At 45.1% G+C, this 21,288-nt stretch overlaps 1 protein-coding gene across 1 annotated transcript in view; it reads right to left on the reverse strand.

Moving 5' to 3' along the window:
* LOC141135121 (baculoviral IAP repeat-containing protein 1-like) overlaps positions 1 to 17,807 on the reverse strand; it is an 88,425-nt gene extending 70,618 nt beyond the window's left edge. The window contains 3 exon segments of the mRNA XM_073624403.1: positions 11,483 to 11,578; positions 17,051 to 17,150; positions 17,261 to 17,807. Coding sequence (XP_073480504.1) covers positions 11,483 to 11,578; positions 17,051 to 17,150; positions 17,261 to 17,807 — 743 coding nt within the window.
* Between the last annotated feature and the right edge of the window lie 3,481 nt (positions 17,808 to 21,288).

The following is a 21,288-nucleotide window of genomic DNA, read 5'->3' on the forward strand; positions in this document are numbered from 1 at the left end:
CAGCCTCTAGAACACCATTGTTTAGGCCATATGCATTTTCACACATTTTTTGGGACCTACTTGGATGCCAAATATTTGTTTGTGTAGATGGGTTTGTTACTAGAATGAAATGACAACTAGATTCTGTGTAAGGAGAGGACACAGAGCAGCTGTTTTCACATCTGGACACTGGAGCACTAGTGTGGGTCCCCAGAACACCATTTTTATTAGGGGGGGCACACAGGTGCTCCAGTGTATACTACTATAGGTCTCCATCTGTGAAGCTTGTACCAAACAGGTAAAGTATTGCAGCTTGACAAAGGGCAATAAAAAATATATACATCTTGGAACTCGGCTAAAATAGACAATTGTACCCCACTTCCAAGCAATGTTTCCTATTTCTAGTTCTGCCATCAAATATCTGTGTGCTAATTATACCATTTTTGTTTTACATAGGGGAGAAAAGACTCGGAGGACACCCCTCATCCGAGGAGACCAGAGACCCCCCCCTCTGGAAGAAGGGGAAATACCAACCCAAGAAGCTGAGCAGGAGGAAGAAGAAGACGTGGTGGAGATTGGCACCACAACAGGTGAGTGTCTGCGACCACAGACTCAGGTAAACGAGATGGATGGTGGCAGATTTTTGAGACCTTTTTTTTGTTCTTTATCTCTTTTTAGGTGATCGTGATGTGAGGGATCCTGAACGCTTTACTTCAGAAAGTGCCCAGATCCTGATCGGGGAGATCATGGGGTGTAATCTCCAATTGCAAAACATCCAGAAACAAATCAGTGATGTTATTAAAAAAAATAATAACATCATTGATGTTTTGGGGCGAATTTAAACCCCACAAAATCACCTGTTTTATTGTGGTCCAATCTTCCAAAAATTTTTAAAATGTTTAGAAAAGCCAAATTTGGAGGATGCACACAGTGTGCCAACATGTGCTATCTGCCATCACGGGAGATCAATGGACGCGTTTTGGGGGTGCAACACCTTCCTCAATTATAAAGTAGCGGTGAGGAAGGGCTTTCTCCCCCAAAACACGTCCCTTGATCCCCCGTGATGGCAGATAGCACATGTTGACATTCGTAAATTGGTGTGCATCTTCCAAATTTGGCTTTTCCAGGGGTGATTTCCCCCCATCTGAACGCTATATCAAACACAGTTCCTAAATACTGATGTCTGATATAGCCTTCAGGTTTTACCTAATGTGAACTTTGTAAGTTCAAGTTTTTTGGCTTTCTTGTTGGTTTTACACAGGCCTGTTTTATCTGAAATGGTTATTTCGAGTTTTGATAATGCTACTGCAAAAATTGTTATACAACAAACATGTTGGTTTGTTTTAAAAACCTTTCGTAAATGCACATGTGATTGTGCAGGTATAAAAAAGTGCCTTACTCAAGAATGTGTGGATTATTGTCTCAACACTACAACACTTTTGGGGTGATGTAATTGCTGTTTTATGCAAAAATGGGGGTTATTTCCTAAGGGAAAATACACTTTGCACTACAAGTGCAGGTTCAGTGCAGTTGCAAGTGCACTTGTAGTGAAATGTGTTTTTGCATTTAGGAAGTACCAGCCAACAGTGTTTTTTATAAGGTTACCCAATCACGCCATTTTCTGCACTCCACACATTTCTGTCAGGGTCAGCTAAAACAAACACAAGCAGTAAATGGCCACAAAGAATTTCTTTTGGTTGTTTTTTATTTGAAAAAGGTGTCACAGATTGTCTGGCATATTGATAGCCCCCTACCCGCAAAGAACTCCAGGTATCGTAACCGGACATCACGGGCATTCAGGGAGGGCAAGCCAGGACGGCCGCTTTCAAGCGCCGTCAGTGTTGATGGATTTGGGATTCCGGCCTCAGGCCCAACTGAGCCAGCAAGTTACAGTAGTATAGACTCCCCCTAGGTCTATTCTGGCATATGTTCTTTGCCTTTATCCGATAGTTGTTCAATAAATAAGGGGGGAATAGAGCAACAAGAAACTATGATACTAACCATTCTATTGCCTTTGCAACATGTGTTATAGAATAATGGAGGAGTAGGGGACAGCGATAGCAAAATCTTAGATAGAACTAATATGGGGTTGGCACATAGGCCTGAACATAGCCAAATACCCTTAACGATTATGGGGCACAGGTGCATGTACGGATGTATATGGGGATACCCACACATAGGTATGGGGGACTAGGTGCAATTTATATGCACCAGGTTAGTGTTTCCATATACATGTAGGTGCCCTGAATTATGCCCTCTATGCCGTCCTCCCTCTGTTCTCACTAAATGCTATTTATGGTGTTTTCGTTTATATGTTTCATCTCTTTAATACAACTCACACCCCGGGCTGATATCATGTATCCCAATCCCTCGGGTTCTCCAGCACCCCAGAATGTTATGAGGGGTCTGGGATGTGGAGAAAGTATACTAAGGAGTATGTAAGTGGGAGAATACACTACCTAACATATCACTGGGAGGCTAATGTACGTGGGTTATCAACCATGTGAAGGAGTATTCTATAGTCGGAAAATGCCTACACAGTAGTTATATCTAGGAATACACTGGCCCTACATAGGAATGCCTACAGGCCAATCTGTAAGCCAGCCAGTTTTTTATGTATAATATTCTTTGGGTATACAACTCTAATTATAATTTCTCTGGAGGGTTTTGGGTGGTTTCAGAAACATTATTTATTTTGTTTTAAATCTTAGATGAAGAAAAAAGGTTATTTTTTGTTATCTGTTATTATTTTTATTTTTATTTATTTTTTGTCTTTTGAAGTCTGGAGATCGGAAGATGATATTCATATAGATAGCAATACATATCCAACATCCTGGTTCCGCATCCATACCATGGTGGATCCTGAACGGGACTTGGGTTGATATTCCATTATATCCACTTTTACAAGATAGACACTGGGTTTGCAAGGTGGAGGACATGCATTACCGTTATCCACCACTGCGGGCTGTGCCTATACGATATACTTACCTGGCTTATAACCAAAGATGATTTTCACTCAAATTTAATCTACATTATACAAGATGCCTGATGTTTACATTGCTTCATGTGAAATATGTCTGCTAATCTATGTAAAGGGTCAGCGGAGATGTATGGGTCAGTAATAACTATTAAAACCTCGACCTATGTTCACAGGGATCTGATTAGTGCACCGCCAAATGGGGATGTACCGGGAGGGGGAGCCACGGGTTTGAATATCCAATCAAAATCCCTATAGGGACGGGAGAGGGGAGGATCCAGCATGTCCGCTTACCTTATAACCTGTGAGGTGTAGTAAGATGGCGCCGCCTTTGAGAACGTCGATGACGAAACGCGTAAGGCGGGGCTACGCACTTACGTCATTTCCGGGTACGGAGCGAGAGAGCCTGGAACGCAGCTGGACCGCAAGCCGCACGCTGCGGGGAAGCACTTCCTGGCTTTCAGCTTCACCCTTAGTGTAGTGCGATGTGTTTTTTTCCCTGAGGGGAGTTTTTATACCATTAAAGTTTTTAATTATACTACACTATGAGGTGGCATCTCCTTTTATGAGGGCTTTGCTGGCGATCCCCTTCCTGGACATGGTATGAGGTGATAATCCGGAACTCCTGGGAGAGAGGCCATTCCATCTCAGTAACCACGGGATACCGGATAAGAGGACGGCTTTGGGATCCTAGAGTGTCTGTCACCCCTGCAGGGGTAGTGGAAGCTGGTGAGTGGGGAGCCAAAAGGGGAGCACAGAAGTCACGGATTTACCTCTGCGGGCACCAAAGTCACTAAGCTGTTGGAACGTTTCTGCTGCTATTTAAAACTGGGACGCACCACTTGAGATTATACTCTCTTTTTTTGCAATTTTGATGTCATTTACAGTTTTTTTCCTTTTTGTTTTTTTTGGACTTTATTGCACTATATTGCACTTTATTGCACATCTATATGTTGGATTTCACGGTCATATATATACGTATATATGGCATATATATGTTTCTGCATTGTTATATGTATATGTCACTAATTTTGCATACATATAAGTTGGATTTATTACATCAGCTGCTCAGCAGCAGCACCTAGTGGCACCTTTTGACACTACTTGTGACACAGAGGTATATGCAATATAATAGGGGTTGCATATACATATACATATATTTTTATTGCTTTTTTGATTTACATAATATGGGTTCACCGAGCAAGAGTTTCACAGTCTTCACCTTTTGCGTTTGGAATACTATTTAACCTATTTGGTATAGTCACTGTTAAACGCACATAAAATTAATAGTCCACATCTCACAAGGAAGCGCCATACCCCCACCTACAATCCATAGTTGGCTGAATGTTTTCGTAGAAAATTATGGAGAACACAGCAGGCAAGTATTATATGGTTCAGTTTATACTCCGCCATATGGATGGGTGTCAGAAATAATCGGAACCGGCTGGCCATGATTCCAAATGTGTTCTCCACCACTCTTCGGGCTCTGGCCAGCTGGTAATTAAAAACCCTCTGTTCCGGGGTGAGGGTCCTCATCGGGAATGGCCGCATCAGGTGGTCCCCCAGCGCAAACGCTTCATCAGCAACGAACACAAATGGGAGACCTTCAACATTGTCCTCTGGAGGTGGCAAGTCCAAGCTGCCATTCTGGAGACGCCTGTAGAACTCCGTCTGGGCGATCACTCCACCATCGGACATCCGGCCATTCTTCCCCACGTCCACATACAAGAAGTCGTAATTAGCCGACACCACCGCCAACATCACTATACTATTAAACCCCTTGTAATTATAATAGTACGACCCCGAGTTGGGTGGTGGGACGATGTGGACGTGTTTCCCATCAATTGCCCCTCCGCAGTTAGGAAAGTCCCACCACTGGGCAAAGTGGGAGGCCACAGTCTGCCATTCCTGTGGCGTGGAAGGAAACTGTTGAGGAAAAAACAATAAACATTACTATTTTTTCACAGAAACATGGCAAGCAGATTAGACACAAACATTATGGGGCAACCTCCAGATAGCATTTATTAAGGGGAATTTAACAACAACAAAGTATAAGGTACACCTATCATATTCCCCCTCCCCCCCTCTCATGGGCCATTTCTAACATTATAGGGGGGGAACTCTTGGACAGGTAACCCTCTTCACTTCATTTAGAGATGAATGCCTAAATAATGGGTATTACTTGGAACAGCCCCTCCTTAGTTACACTATTGGCAGCCCACTGGACAGGTAAGAAGTGTCATAATACAAAGATATAAATACACACTGTACACATTTGAGCACATTTGGACATTCTGCTATTACCTATCAAGATCATAATAGGATACAAGAACTTTAAACAGTACCATTGGAAAGTATACAGGCAGGCCCTTGCACTACATGCTTTGGGCAATTCATCCATAAATCTGAGCACTAAAGAGATGGGTATAGTGTGTATGGGTTTGGCAAAGTCAGCAGATAGATGATTGAGGATAGATAGAGAATTGGGATCAGCTGACTTAGCAGTTGGGGGAGGGAGGGTTACAAAAAATTTGGGGACACCACAAAAAAAAGCCTCTGGCCCTCTGCCTGAATTTAAATCAAAAATAACATTTCCAAACATTTTAGGGGGTGTTTGAGGTAAAGCACTACTATGGAGCTGAAAAAATACATTGTTAAGTGACTACATGAGGTGAATATAGGCCAGGAGACACCATGCTGGGGAGGTTATTGAAGGGCAAATATGTATGAAGGACCTAAAATAATAATTATATAAAAATCGAGCATGCATGAGAACAAAGGGGACATTCACAGCATATTACAATCATGGTAATTAGGGAATGAGGAAAGAAATACAATATATTAGCAAACATTCAATACCATAAAATGTGATATAAAAGGATAAAAATCTTACCTTCATATACTCCTTCTGCAGGACCAGGATGATGGCAGAACAGGTCTCTGGGATAATGATTCCCAGAGCCTGGGGGGAGATGCCTGTCGAGAACTTGAGGTCCTGCAGGCTTCTCCCTGTGGCCAAATACCGCAAGGTAGCGATCAACCTCTGCTCCGGAGTGATGGCTTGCCTCATGCAGGTATCCTGCCTGCTGATATAGGGGGTCAATGAAGCCAACAGACGGTGAAACACGGGGTCCGTCATCCGGAGAAAGTTCCTGAAATCATCAGGATTATTCTCACGGATCTCACGGAGCAAAGGCATGTGACAGAACTGGTCACGCTGAAGCAACCAATTCTTGGTCCATGAACTCCTCTCCACCCTGTTCATGGACTGGACTTGTGTCAAGGTCAGGACCCCAACACCAAGCCCCCGCACTACGAGGAGTACGCATACGAAACATGGCTAGAAAACGGTTGGCTGCTCAGAACGAAGTAACAGAACGCACTGAAGAACAGCAAGGCCTGTGAAGAGCGACCTGAAAACCAGTAACGAACGAACAAGAATACAGTGACTAAAGTCACGCGGAACTTGCTTGCACGCACTGAAGAGCAGATACAAACCCACAAGCACAAACTGAACGGCAGAAAACGATCTGAAAGCCACGAGTCTGAAAAAGCGCGAATCGTCTCTCACCAAACTTTTACTAACACGAGATTAGCAAAAGGAGCCCAAAGGGTGCCGCGCTTGGTTCTGAACCGGCCTTTTCTAGTCTCGTCGTACGTGGTGTACGTGACCGCGTGGTTGTCGATCGGAAATTCCGACAACTTTGTGCGACCGTGTGTAGGCAAAACAAGTTTGAGCCAACATCCGTCGGAAAAAATCTGAGGATTTTGTTGTCGGAATGTCCGAACAAAGTCTGACCGTGTGTACGGGGCATTAGTCTTGTGCCACAGACGTTCAAGAGCGCGACAACGTTTTTTGAGAATTTTAGTGTCGTCTGTTTGCCAGGGTTGTAGGGGTCGAGGCCTGATTCTGCGTGTAGTGAGGGGATCGAGCTTATCCAGGGTGGAGGACAGAGATTTATTGTAGATGGACATGGCTTGGTTGGGGCAGGACAGGGGAGAGATTTTGTCATAGAGGTGGTCAGTAGCAGAATAGAGGAGAGAGGAGTTGAAGTTGCGAAAGTTTCTTCGGGTGATGGTTAGGCGATTGGAGGGAAAGGTGGTGGAAGACAGGGGGAGAGAGAAACTAATAAGGTGGTGGTCCGAGAGAGGAAAAGGATTGTTTGAGAAGTTGCATGGAGTGCATAGGTAGGAGAATACAAGGTCAAGGGTGTTGCCATCAGAGTGAGTAGAAGCCTGTACCCATTGCTTCAGGTCAAATGAAGAGGTTAGACTAAGAAGTTTAGAAGTAGCAGGAGTGTTTGTATTAGCAGGGATGTTGAAATCACCGAGAAGGATTGTGGGAATATCGGAAGAGAGAAAGTAGGGTAGCCAGGCAGAAAACTCATCAAGGAAAATCGATAATGGTCCAGGGGGCCGGTAGATCACAGCAATTCTTAGGGAAGTAGGAGAGAATAGACGTATACAGTGGGCTTCGAATGATGAGAGGGAAAAAGAGGGAGGAGGGTGAATAACCTGGAAGGTGCTCTAGGGGGATAGGAGGAATCCCACTACACCTCCCTTGCGTCCATTAGGCCTAGGGGAGTGAGTCCAGTGAAGGCCACCCTGGGAGAGGGAAGCAGGAGAAGGGGTGTCATATTCGTGGAGCCAGGTTTCGGTGAGAGCAAGTAGATTAAAGGAATTAGTGACAAAGAGGTCATGAACAGCAGTGAGTTTGTTGCAGACAGAGCGGGCGTTCCAGAGGGCACAGGAGAGAGGGAGGCTGGCGTTGGGAAGAAGAGGAATGGAGACTAAATTGTGTAGATTGCGACTACTGCCAGAGGGTGTAGGGTGATGGTGATGGTGATGGGTGTGTTGGGCACAGTTAAATAAGGGAGGCCCGGGGTTTGGGGAAATATCTCCAGCGATTAGGAGAAGCAGAAGAGTGAGGGAGGTAATATGAGAATATGATTTGTATGAGGGGACATGCTTTAGTATCCTGGGGGGTATGTTAGCAAGTGGGCTTAGAGTTAGAAAGAGGTGATGAGTGCAGTAGTAGGGGGAGGGGAGAAGTGAGGGTGATATGTACAGATTGTGTGGTGGAGCAGAGGGATGTAGAAAAGAGAGCTTGAGGAGAGAGGCTGCAATTGTGAAGAGGAGGAGAGGTAAGGAGAGCATGTTTCAGAGAAGGTGAGATAATATGAAAATGAGATCACCTGCAATCTGCTATGGTTAGCTTTGTGCAAATCGCTGAAGTGCAAGAGCAGAAGTGTCACTTATTTTCAGAACCCCACTTCTTTGGAAGAACCCCCTGTATGTGCAGCCCCCTGTATGTGCTCCCCCGTAAAGAAGGCCTTGTTATATACTGTGTTGTATAATGTTTGTAATCCTTAGTATTACATGGAAAGAAAACAATTCTTCAGTGTGATGAAATGTCTGATGTAAAGCATCTTATCCTACTGAAGGACTGTACCTTCAAGAGTTTGCCTACATACTATTACATAATACATAATAGCAAGGATTACAAAAATCGTTGTGTTGTGTATATATAAGAACCCTTTTACACTGGGGTGGTGCGGGCGCCAGCGGTAAAACGGCGCTATTTTTATCGGCGCTTTACCGTTGTTTTAGCAGCGCTATTCGAGCGCTAGCGGAGCAGTTTTAACCCCCCGCTTGCGGCCGAAAAAGGGTTAAAACGACCAGAAGAGCGCAGATTTGCCGGCGGTTCTGCAGTGGTGCCCATTCAGATCAATGTATACACCGCTCCTTCACGGCTCCAAAGATGCGGCTTGCAGGAGTGGTTACCACTGTTTGCTTTTTTTCCCCAAAAACTGGCAAAAAAAAGTATCAAAAACCATCTTTTTTTGGGCAGGCGCGGGTGCGGGGGGGGGGGGGTCCCTAAATGGCAGTTTGGAAATGTGGTTACCCTAGTCAGGGCTCCTCACCTGAGCTGCCTGTCACTCCAGCTCTTGGCCCTGCCCCTCTTCCATAACAATCCACTGGAAGCAGGTGAGGCGCCCAAGTACTGAAGCACAGGTGGTCACACCCACTGCTACACCAACCACTCCCTGCCCCCAGATCAAAACAAGCAGGCCTAGCCTGAAGCATAGGACTGCCTTAATTTACCTGCACTGACAGTTCTGCCTCACAAAAAAATCCTAGCTAGCACTTACCTACGGTAGAGGGTGCTACAGTTACATTTAATGAAGGTACAACATTTAGCAAGTCACATGGTTGATTATTAAAACAGGCAATTCTAAGTATGCAGGCATCCAGGGCAAAGCTGTCCACATATACCGTCCTTTGCACCACCGGCTCTCACCGCTGTCAGTCTTTAATCGTGCCTGGGAAGACTACCCTATAAAAGCGAGGCCTGAAGCGCTCATGGTGCGCAGCGTGGAAGGGATGACTTTGATGGCAGTGAAAAGGAGGGTTTATGTGGACAACTTTACCCCGGATGCCTGCATACTTAGATGTGCCTGTTTTAACCACTTGCCGACCAGCCGCTGTCATACTGCGGCAAGGTGGTGCAATCCCGCTAATCACTGTAGCTGTACGTAGGCTCAGGATCTCGCTTTTGTGGGCAAAAAAATTATATCCAAACTCACATGTTATAGGCGAAATACAGGCAATAGGAAAGCGTCCAGCACTTCCTACCAACAAAATGGCGGCCACTCCTCCGTCCACAACGCTACGTCACGCGTCCCTTACTCAACCCTAAGGATGCTGTCCTATTGCCTGTATTTCACCTATTACATGTGAGTTTGAATATAATTTTTTTACACAATAAATTTGCTCTTCTGTCGGATGTCTGCGCAATGAGAGTGTTTCTTCCATTTTCTATGTGGCCGCCGTGCTATACCTTTGGGAGCTTACTGCTAAGTCAAGTTTTTACCGAGATTGGGATGATTGCATCTGGTGGGTCAGTGGAAGAAGGGCCTCTTGCTGTAACTAAGTTGGCCGTATGATGAGTAGGAAGAAACATGGATTTGACCAATTATAAATCTTTTCACTGTGTATATCCAATGCACTGGTGGTAAGAGTCAGTTATATTGGGTGTTGGTGACGGCATTTTCTCTCCAGTCTTTTGAGCATTCCTGATGGACCATGTTCTGACTAATATGTCAATATTATATCATTGATGAACTTTTTGTTTAATATCACCATTTCTTAGCGCTACACCTCTTATCCCCTATTCTTATTATTGTATCCAACAATATTGCGTTAGCAGCTATTTTTATTATTTTTTTTTTGTTCTTATTTTAGTGCAACAAATCTTCTTTTTAGGTGTCTGATCTGTCTGCTGCAATGTCGTAGTCCCACTAAAAATCACTGATCGCTGCCACTACTAGTAGAAAAAAAAAAAAATGCCATCAATCTATCCCCTATTTTGTAGATGCGATAACAATCTATCCCCTATTTTGTAGATGCGATAACTTTTGCGCAAACCAATCAATATATTTTTACCAAAGATATGTAGTAGAATACATATTGGCCTAAACTGATGAATAAATTTGTTTTTTTTTTTAATTTTTTTTTTTAATTTGGAAATGTTTTATAGCAGAAAGTAAAATGTTTTTTTTTTTTTTTCTTTTTCAAAATTGTAGCCTTTTTTTTGTTTATAGCGCAAAAAATAAAAACCGTAGAGGTGAACAAATAACACCAAAAGAAATCTCTATTTGTAGGAAAACAATGACATCAATTTTGTTTGGGTACAGCAACGCACGACTGCGCAATTGTCAGTTAAAGTGATGCAGTGCTGTATCGCAAAAAAATGGCCTGGTCAGGAAGTGGGTAAATCCTTTCGGGGCTGAAGTGGTTAATCATCAACCATGTGAGTTGTTAAATGTTGTACCTTCATTAAATGTAACCATATTGCTACACTTAGGGGCGCCTCTCTTCTCTTTTACACTCTGTTGTGACATGACGTTACTTGTATATCAAGACATCGCTTGTATATCAAGTCAACATTTATTAAAAAATGTTGCTTGTCTTGCAAAACGCTCTCAAACCAAGTTACTCTCAAACTAAAGTTTTAGGCCCCTTTCACACTGGGGCGGTTTGCAGGCGTTATTGCGCTAAAAATACCGCCTACAAACCGCCCCTAAACAGCCTCCACTGCTTGTTCAGTGTGAAAGCCCGAGGGCTTTCACACAGAAGCGGTGCGCTGGCAGGACGATAAAAAAAGTCCTGTCAGCCGCATCTTTGGAGCGGTGAAGGAGCGGTGTGTTCACCGCTCCTAAACCGCTCCTGCCCATTGAAATCAATGGGACAGCGCGGCTATACCGCGGCAATACCGCGGCTATAGCCGCACTGTACGATCGGTTTTAACCCTTTTTCGGCCGCCAGCGGGGGTTAAAATAGCACCGCTATCGGCCGAATACTGCCGCAAAAACGATGGTAAAACAGTGCTAAAAATAGCGCTGTTTTACCGCCGATGCCCCCACCGCCCCAGTGTGAAAGGGGCCTTACTGTATATTTAAAATCTCAGAGTTCTCAGGCTCAAAGATGCACAGTCACCAGTACATAAGCAGGCTACTAACACACCAGGTTATATTTACCATCAATCCAGCAAATCCACAATAATTTGCCATATATTGCTCAATTTCATCCTTGGTTTTTTGGCTCTGGAGAAATAAACACCTGTTTAAGAAAATACAGGATTACAATACATTTATCTGTTCGCTTTCTACCAAACCCTGATATTTCAGTATATATTGGCTGTTCTTTCCTGAATCATCCACTGGCTATTTATCTTTCAGGGACACCAGCAGTACAATAGTTACCTGCTATGGTATCTTAAAGTGGAAGTAAAGGCAAAACTTTTGTTTTTCATTTGTACAGAGTAAGGGATTGTTATAACCCCTGTCAGGCTCCCATTAGGGAGATTCCCCTTCACTTTCTGTTCCATAGTTAAAGCAGAAAGGGAGAGGAAATCCCTCCAAAAGTGAGGGAATCACTGGTTGTCACCAGAACTACTGTCACCACTAGAAGATTTCCCCTCTATTCCTGTTCTGGTGACAACCCAAAATTTGGGATTTTCTTTTACTTTCATTCCCTGTGATAACAGGACAAATAGAGAGGGTCAATCTCTCTAAGGAGGGCACTGGCAGATGTTCTTATCCGTTTCCAATCTGTCCAAAACTAAACAAAAAGTTTGCCTTTTCGGGATACTTTAATAGTCCTTTGGTAGCATCCTGTCACCTTAGATCTCCATTACATAAAACAAGTAATCCAACAAGTAGAACAAGCCCTCGATTGGATAGGTTTGGAAGAGACCCCAACGGAAGCCTTTGAGTTATTTGCATCACTGGAATTTAACCAAAATACTTGCTTTCAGGATATAGGGAATGCATTTAAAATGTATTTATGATGCATTTGTGAAACATTTATATTATGTTCGTGATTTGTTTAAGGGGCATCTGTACTATATTTACAATGCATTCAGGATGCATTCACATTAAATCGCTATTGATTTCTACACAGGAAAAAATGTATGGCCAATGCCCAAGTTAACACTACTCAACAAGGTCCTATACTAAACTTAAACAAAGATCCTTCTAAACTGCTTCACAAATCCTCGTCAAAAGTGAAAATGATTGGAATTTTAACAGAATATTTACACTGGATCTGCATGTACTGTATGTGGTTTATAATTCATCATTGTTCTCAGAAAACAGAAAATTTAATCAAATATATACTGTAATTTTCCTTTCTTGACCACAATTCATGGCAGCATACATATGATATAGCTCCACCCCTATCACCACCCACAGGACCTGTTTAAATCTACAAAAGTCTGACTGAGGGCATCCTCCCCCATTCTCTGTATAAGGCTGGGTTCACACTGATGCGGCCATGGGTAACAGCAGGGGGTCCGGTGCGTGATTCTTGTGTGAATCAGGTCCAAATTTTTGCCTGAATTCTCACCAGGCCAAAGACGCACAGGACCCTTTTCCAATGCAAACTGCAGCCACCCTGGAGCTTTGTGAACCGGATCCATTGAGAGTCGGTCACACTCTCCTGTTATGCGATTTGCATCAGTGTGAACCCAGCCTAAACACAAGATCAAAAGAGGGAGGGTTTGTAGGCTGCCATGGGTTGGCATCAGGAAAGGAAAATTACAGTCATTTTCTGTTTTCCTGATGCCAACATGGCAGCATACAAATGATAAATAACAAGCTAAACAGGGCCTGCTACAAATTTAATTTTTATCGACAATGGACATGAAGAATGGGGGAGGCCACTCTCTGTCAGACTTTTATAGATTTAAACAGGTCCTGTGGGTGGTGAAGGGGCAGAGCTATATCATATGTATGCCACCATGTTGGCGTCAGGAAATAGTCATAGAGCGAAAACTTCACTTAAAATGTACAATACGGCTGATTCTCTTTCTACCCCAGCCTGTAACTGTGTTGGAGGGTTTTTTTTTGTTGGGGGGGGAGTGCTGTTTTTTGTCTAGGCAAGGATGACATTTCTTGTCCCATCCCCCTCCCCACCCACTGCCTCTCTGGGACACATCACACTTCTGAGGAGACTGCGGAACCAGTCAGTTGATCTTGCACATGTGCAGTGGAGAGTTGTCTGTGATTCCTGAGGATTTCAGACAGGGGCGTACCTAGAAATCACAGGGCCCCATAGCAAAATGTTGCATTCCCCCCCCTGCAAACAGCCCCCCCCCCCCCACAAAAAAATGAACTAATGCCATTGAACAACAGATTACCAACAACAGATTACCACACCCATGTGGCACAGTACCCAGGCAACAGCTTATATTAATTTAGAACAACAAAGTATGCAGTATATTGTATGCGGCCCCTGCAGGACACACGTTGCTGAGCTCCATGCCTTCTAACCAATTTCTGCTCTGATTAAACTTATGTGTAAATACAAAACAAATAGGGAAGAAATAAGATAGCAATGATGAACAGTGGCCCTAATGGTAGTTTGATCAAATTTAGTCTTAAGGTCTTAGGAACATCTGCACCCTTGCACTTGGCATTGCTCCCCTTCTCTTTGTGCCGAAATTATCCTAATGAAAAAATATAGCTAACATTTTCTTCACAAAAATAGCAAAACAGTGCAAAACAGATGACAGTCTCCCACTCCCTTCCTACCTCCTGTCCAGACTCCAGAGCCTTCTTATGTGCCGAAAACAATGTCCCTTCACAGCCCCGCCCACTCTGCTCCCGCCCACTCTGCTCTCTGCTCCTGCTGTATGCGGCTGCGTGTTTCGGGACATGGCCGGACTCGCGGGGCCCAGGAGGCTTAACAGTAAACTTACATTCCTCATCCTCACCCAGGGGCGGATCCAGAGTCTAGTCTCGGGAGGGGCACTGCCAGAAAATACGTTTTTTTGGAGGCAATTTAACAGGGCAATGGCTGATGTTGGAGCTTCAATCATCACAGTACCATGGTTAATATGGTTTCAGGATGATTGAAACACATTATTTCTATTATTACATTGTTATATAAAATGAAATAGTTCAACTCACAATAATGCAGAATCAGTGAGAGTCCCGAGTGTGTCACTTGCCACCATCGCCTGCCACCAGATGCAGATTGTCACTTGTCACACGTTGCAGATTGTCTACTTGCCACGTCACCTGCCACAAGTTGGGGATTGTCACTTGCCACAAGTTGCGCATTGTCCACTTGCCACGTCACCTGCCACAAGTTGCAGATTGTCACTTGCCACGAGTTGTGGATTGTCTACTTGCCACGTCACCTGCCACACATTGTGGATTGTAATTTTCCACATCACCTGCCACACATTGCGGATTGTCCACTTGCCACGTCAGCTGCCACACATTGCGGACTGTCCACTTGCCACGTCACCTGCCACAAGTTGCGGATTGTCACTTGCCACGTCACCTGCCACACGTTGCAAATTGTCCACTTGCCACGTCACCTGCCACCCATTGCGGATTGTCCACTTGCCACGTCACCTGCCACCCATTGCGGATTGTCCACTTGCCACGTCACCTGCCACACGTTGCGGATTGTCCACTTGCCACTTCACCTGCCACACCTTGCGGATTGTCCACTTGCCACGTGACCTGCCACAAGTTGCGCATTGTAACTTGCCACAAGTTGCGCATTGTCACTTGCCACATCACCTGCTAAAAGTTGCAGATTGTTCACTTGCCACAAGTTGTGGTTGTCACTTGCCACAAGTTGCGGATTGTCACTTGCCACATCACCTGCCACAAGTTGTGGATTGTCCACTTGCCACAAGTTGTGGTTGTCACTTGCCACAAGTTGTGGTTGTCACTTGCCACAAGTTGCGGATTGTCACTTGCCACAAGTTGCGGTTGTCACTTGCCACAAGTTGCATATTGTCACTTGCCACAAGTTGCGGATTGTCACTTGCCACGTCACCTGCCACACATTGCGGATAGTCCACTTGCCACATCACCTGCCACAAGTTGCAGATTGTCACTTTCCTGCTAAGGTGGGGAATGGGGATTGTCACTTCTTGTGTCCCAGTCTGAGTTAGGCAGCAGAGAGATGATGTAATCTCTGCTGCCTGCACAGTGAGGGAGAGCGGAACTTCCGGGATGCAGGGCGGGCGCCAGGCGGTGAGAGATGATGTCATCTCTCTGCTCCGCCACCCGCTGATTGGCCAGTCCACCCACCGAGCCTCCCAGCTGGCATCTTCCCGTCCGTTCTCTCACCCGCCCGCCGAGCCGCCCAGCTGCGTCCACTCGCACAGTCAGTGTGACTGTACGGGCGCCAAGCGGATGGGCAGCTCGGATGCTCACCCGCTGCCCTCACACTTGCACGCCGACTCACCAGGCCACACTCAGCTGCAGGCCCCATAGAGCCCGCGTGGGTCGCTATGGCGGTAGTTCCGCCACTGATTTCAGAGCAAGCTCACAAATCCAAGATGGCAGCGCCGGGGACCCCTCAGCGGTGAAAGGAATTGACCATGGAAAGACAGCACATAAGTCTATGGACTGGTAAGTACCTGATTTTTAAAAGTCAGCAGCTACAGTATTTGTAGCTGTAGACTTTTCCATTTTAGGCCTTATGTAAACTGCAGCTGATAAACAGATGTATAGAAGCAGTTGGGCATTTTTTTCAGCAGCCGCTGAACTCTCCTCAATATTATCTTATGTGTACATGTACACATAGTAGGTTAGAGGCAGTTGAGGTTACAGAGGCGTTTTTTGCTTGTAAACGTGTGTTAATGGTTCCCTATGAGAGCCATCTTAACTGATCCGACTTTCAGCCCATTGATTAGAATGGAAATCGCATGCAAGTCGGATCATCATGATCCGACTTGTGGTGTGACTTGTGCTCTGAGGATCTTGAAGAGGAACCCCACACCAAAATGGTCCCCCCCAAGATCCATTACAGGCCCTTTGAGTCTGGTATGGATCTTGAAAGGGAACCCCATGCAAAATTAAAAAAAAAGGTGTGGGGTCCCCTCTAAATCCATACCAGTCCCTTATCTGAGCATGCAGCCTGGCAGGTAAGGAAAGGGGGGGGCGAGAGAGCACCCCCCTCCTGAACCATACCAGGCCACATGCCCTTAACATGGTTGTAGGTGCTTTGGAGTGGGGGGGGGGGGGGCACAGAGCCCCCACCCCAACCCTAGGTGGTTTTTGTGGGGGTCTGCGGGTACAGGGCTTATCAGAATCTGGAGGCACCCTTTAACAAGGAGGCCCCCAGGACCAACCCCCCCATGTGAATGAGCATGGGGCACACTGTACCCCTACCCATTCACCAAAAAAAAAAGCAGTGTAGTGTAAATAAAAACGAGATGGTTTTGACAATTCTCTAATTAATAATCTTCCTCTGGTCTTCTCCCTCTGGTGTTCTTCCTCTGGTCTTCTTCCTTCAGTCTTCTGGTCTTGAGAAAAATAAGAAGACTGCCGTTGCTGACCTCATATTATTACAATCTCAGTTATCCTTCTGTCTTGCTGATCCCTGTATGCTTCTTATGACTTTAAGTAGCTTGTATAGAGTAAGGTGAAGCTTCAATAATATGATTGGTAAACTTTGGATAATGCTATTATTAAGGTTTGGCACACTGGCAGACAGTGTCTAGGAGGGCTGATAATAGAAATGTATTGTTTCTTATTAATTTTTTATTTCTATACAACTTACTCAGGAAACCATTTTGCATGTTCTTTCCATGGATCATCATTCTCCTCCCAGTTCCCCAAACATCCTCCACAGGAGAAGCACTGCACTGTGTCTCTTGTACCTGCGTTATTTTACATAGAAATCAAAAATCATCATCTTTACCAGATCATTATATACTGTATGCAATCTTGTAAATCAATGTATAAAAAATGGGAATTATGGAGCAATTACCAGTGAAGAAAAACCCAGCTTGTGAAAGAGCAGAGGGCTCTACTAAAGCATAGACAGGATAGCCAGAGAATGACTGCAACCTGGTTTGCTCATCTTCCATAGCTTCCCCGTGGCTGGCTTGATATGTGTTAAGCTGCACACGTACTTCATACTTTGATATATTCCCAACATCATTGCCCTTAACAAATTCACAGTTGGGGTTAAATTTTCTGTGCTGGTCCATTGGGGTAAAGTATAAAAACTGCTGGCAGAGTACCAGTCCACAGCAGAAGCATTGACAACTGTTCTCTAGGCCTGTGCAAAAAAATCCTGCACGTGCTATCTCTTTTGGAGACCAGCTGGACAAAGGATTTTGAGCCAAAACACTCTTTAGCCTTTTTAATTCACTTCTCATGGAGTAGTTGGGTCTTCTTGGCAGTTGCTCTCGTATTTTCCTGTGTTTTTCTTCAGCAAATTGGACAGATTTACTTACATCCATGTGAATTATAGATGGTGGTAAAGAAATGTTGTGAGGTGACTCAAACTCAGATATATTTATCAGGTCCATTCGTTTATGCCTGCAAGATAGGTTAAAAAAAAGTTGATAGTTTTTAAATGATAATTATAATTGTAGAGAGCAGCTTCCCTCTAGTGTGTATATTTGTAAATAGCTGTTTCTTGATGCCAACATGGCAGCATACATATGATATAGCTCTGCCCCTATATCCACCCACAGAACCTGTTTAGATCTATAAAAGTCTGACTGAGAGCTACCACTTGTGGCATGCCTGCTGTGGGGGTCTAGCGGCTGGGACTGCATGGCGTCTGTGGCTTTTCTATGGAACTCTTTCAGGTCTGGCCTTTCTTTTTATACCTTTTACCCTCTCATGTCTCCAGTGATACATTTTTTTGTTGTTTATGTATATGGGCTAAGGGGGAGGTTGAGCTTGTGCAGGGGTCCCTCTAGCATTTTTCTCCCTCCTTGTCCCTGGGGCTTGCGTGCGGCTCTCCCTTAACTTTTATCTGGCCGCGGCAGCCTCAAGCATTCCCACTCGTCCACGCATGCACGGTGGACTCCGGGACCTCTGATGGCCAAGTTTTTGGGGGCCTAGAGATGTCGGCACATGTGCGATGGCCATCTTGGAAGAGGGGAAAGGCTTCCCTCAGATGGCGCAGAACTCCTGGATAGGAGAATGGACGGAGGGGGGATGGAGTTTCACAAAAGGCACCCTAATTAAAAGGGCACACAGGTGCAGCAATGGATGCCGTTTGATTTAGGCATCCGAACAGGCAGCATCTTAAAGGAGCAGCCAGCAACCATGTAAGTCATTATATTAGGAACTGGGGATATGTGTACGGAAATGTGTATGTATATATATATATATATATATATATATATATATATGTAAATATACTCATGTATGTATGTATCTTTGTGGGTATATAGAAAATGACGGATGTGTATGTGTATGTTTATTTATATATATATATATATATATATATATATATACAGGGCTCAAAATTTCAAGTCCTGAGCTACTAGCCAGGCCTCAAGGGTTACTCGCCACAAGTTACCCCACCCAACCCCTACCCTGCCACGCCCCTAATTCCGCCCTTAAACATGCCCTCATAAACTATCTCATGAAATTACACTTAAATGTTTTATGCAGAATTAAGCAACGTTATCCGTGCTCATCAATGCAGCCTCACCCGTGTCCACCAATGCAGCCTCACCCGTGTCCACCAATGCAGCCTTCCCATGTCCACCAATGCAGCCTCACCCATGTCCACCAATGCAGCCTCACCTGTGTCTACCAATGTAGCCTCCCCTGTGTCCACCAGTGGAGCCTCACCTGTGTCCACCAATGCAGCCTGCCCGTGTCCACCAATGCAGCCTGCCCATGTCCACCAATGCAGCCTCACCCGTGTCCACCAATGCAGCCTCCCCCGTGTCCACCAATGCAGCCTCACCCGTGTCCACCAATGCAGCCTCACCCGTGTCCACCAATGCAGCCTACCCGTGTTCACCAATGCAGCCTGCCCGTGTCCATAATGCAGCCTGCCCACGTCATGACCATGCTGGAGCGACTCCTGTTCCTAAACTTTCTGCTTCCCTACTTTCCCCCTAATCCTTCTCCTCTTCGTATAAATGTACTCCTCAGAATCCAGATGCAAAATACGACCCCCACAAGCTAATCCTCTACAACATAACAGGTTTCTGGAATAAGTTTGATTGTAGTAACACATGAAGTGCTTGGTTATCCATGTTATGTCTCAACATGTTGTTTAAAATAATGTTTTTTCCTTGTTATCTGCACACATAACAAACTTGGTACGATACTACATTATGTATCCTTCGAATACACTGGATTTATTGTCATCACCTACTACTATTATTAATGATGTTTATGTGGAATACATTTCCTTGTATGTTTCTTTCAATAAAATAAGATTGAACCATAATGCAGCCTGCCTGTGTCCATAATGCAGCCTACCCGTGTCCATAATGCAGCCTACCTGTGTCCATAATGCAGCCTGTCCGTGTCCATAATGCAGCCTACCCGTGTCCATAATGCAGCCTATCCATGTCCATAATGCAGCCTGTCCGTGTCCATAATGCAGCCTACCTGTGTCCATAATGCAGCCTACCTGTGTCCATAATGCAGGGGAGCAGAGGAGAAGAAGAGCACTGCCGTCCAGATGATAAGAGCGCCGAGGGACATCACTGGAACAGATTTCATTTCAATTCCCCGCCGCTTGGCGACACATACAGCCCTGCCCCTTGTCCGGGGAACTTCGATACACATCACTCGTCCCGGGAGTGCGAGGAACAGTCGGCTATTGAAATGAAAGCCGCTTGTGATGTCCCTCGCGCTCTGATCAACCAGCCGGCTCACTCCTCTTTCTTCCCCTCCACGAGCGCTAGGAGAAGGACTATAACCTGACTACAACCTGCGGGCCGGCGGTGCTCAGCCCTTCCTCGCCAGCCCTCAAAATCCACTTGCAAAATGCGAGCAGGAGAGTGGATTTTTTGAGGGCTGTATATATATATATATATATATATATATATATATATATATATATATATATATATATATGTGTGTATGTGTATTTATATGTGCATATTTTGTGTTTTTTGTTCTATGGCTTTTTTTCCATTCCTTTTCTTCTCTTATTTTCTTTTCGGTTGCAATGCAGTCCCCTTTGCACCTTTCGCCTTTCGGTTCTTCTGCCAGCATGAGCTTACCACCAAACAACCAAGACCACCTCAGGTAAGGGCCAACTTTAGGTAGGTAAGGTAAGATGCGGGAAAAAGAGTGCATTATGCCTTGATGAGCGTGCCTTCTTGCCTATTACAGCCCCGGCTGCTCACACTCCCGCTCTAGGTGGTCCAGAGGCCCTCTGGATCGTCAGGATTTTTCCAGGGCAGAAAATGACTCCTCCAGTCCTGGCAGACCCCAGTACAAAGGGCGCAAATGTACGCTTAAAGGAGAAGTCCAGCCTGAGCTTTTTAGGCTGGGCCTCTCCTATGGGTCACAGGAGTGCAATTTGTTTTGCACTCCTGTGACCCGTTCTCAACAGAGAGTGGTCTGAAGTCCGCTCTCCGCTGATGTCACTGCTATCAGTCAGGGCAGCGCGTCATCCCGACTTCCAAGTCTGGATCCGCCAGCTGCCTTGATTGATAGCAGTCTCAGTGAGCTGCTGAGATGGCCGCTCCCTGCCCCTCCACTGCTTAGCACTCCAATGAGCACGGAGAAGTAGAGCAGAAGCGATGCTGACCTGGGAGGAGTGAGAACCGAGCCATCGTCGGTGTTCGGTGGCTCGGTTCTCAGTGCAGAGACGCCGGGGGACAGATGCAGCATCGGTCTGATGCTGCATCCACCAAGGTAAGTATGAATAGTAAAAAAAAAAACCCCATACTTCTCTTTTAAGAGAAAGCACACAGCTTCTCCTCCGAGGGCTCAGCGCCCGAAAGGCAAACATTGGTAATGTGGAGTTGACCCTATGCCAGGAAAGCTACTTTGAAGTAACTGCTTCAGGCAGCTTGC

Source organism: Aquarana catesbeiana, linkage group LG01 (assembly GCF_042186555.1).
Source record: "Aquarana catesbeiana isolate 2022-GZ linkage group LG01, ASM4218655v1, whole genome shotgun sequence".
NCBI lineage: Eukaryota > Metazoa > Chordata > Amphibia > Anura > Ranidae > Aquarana > Aquarana catesbeiana.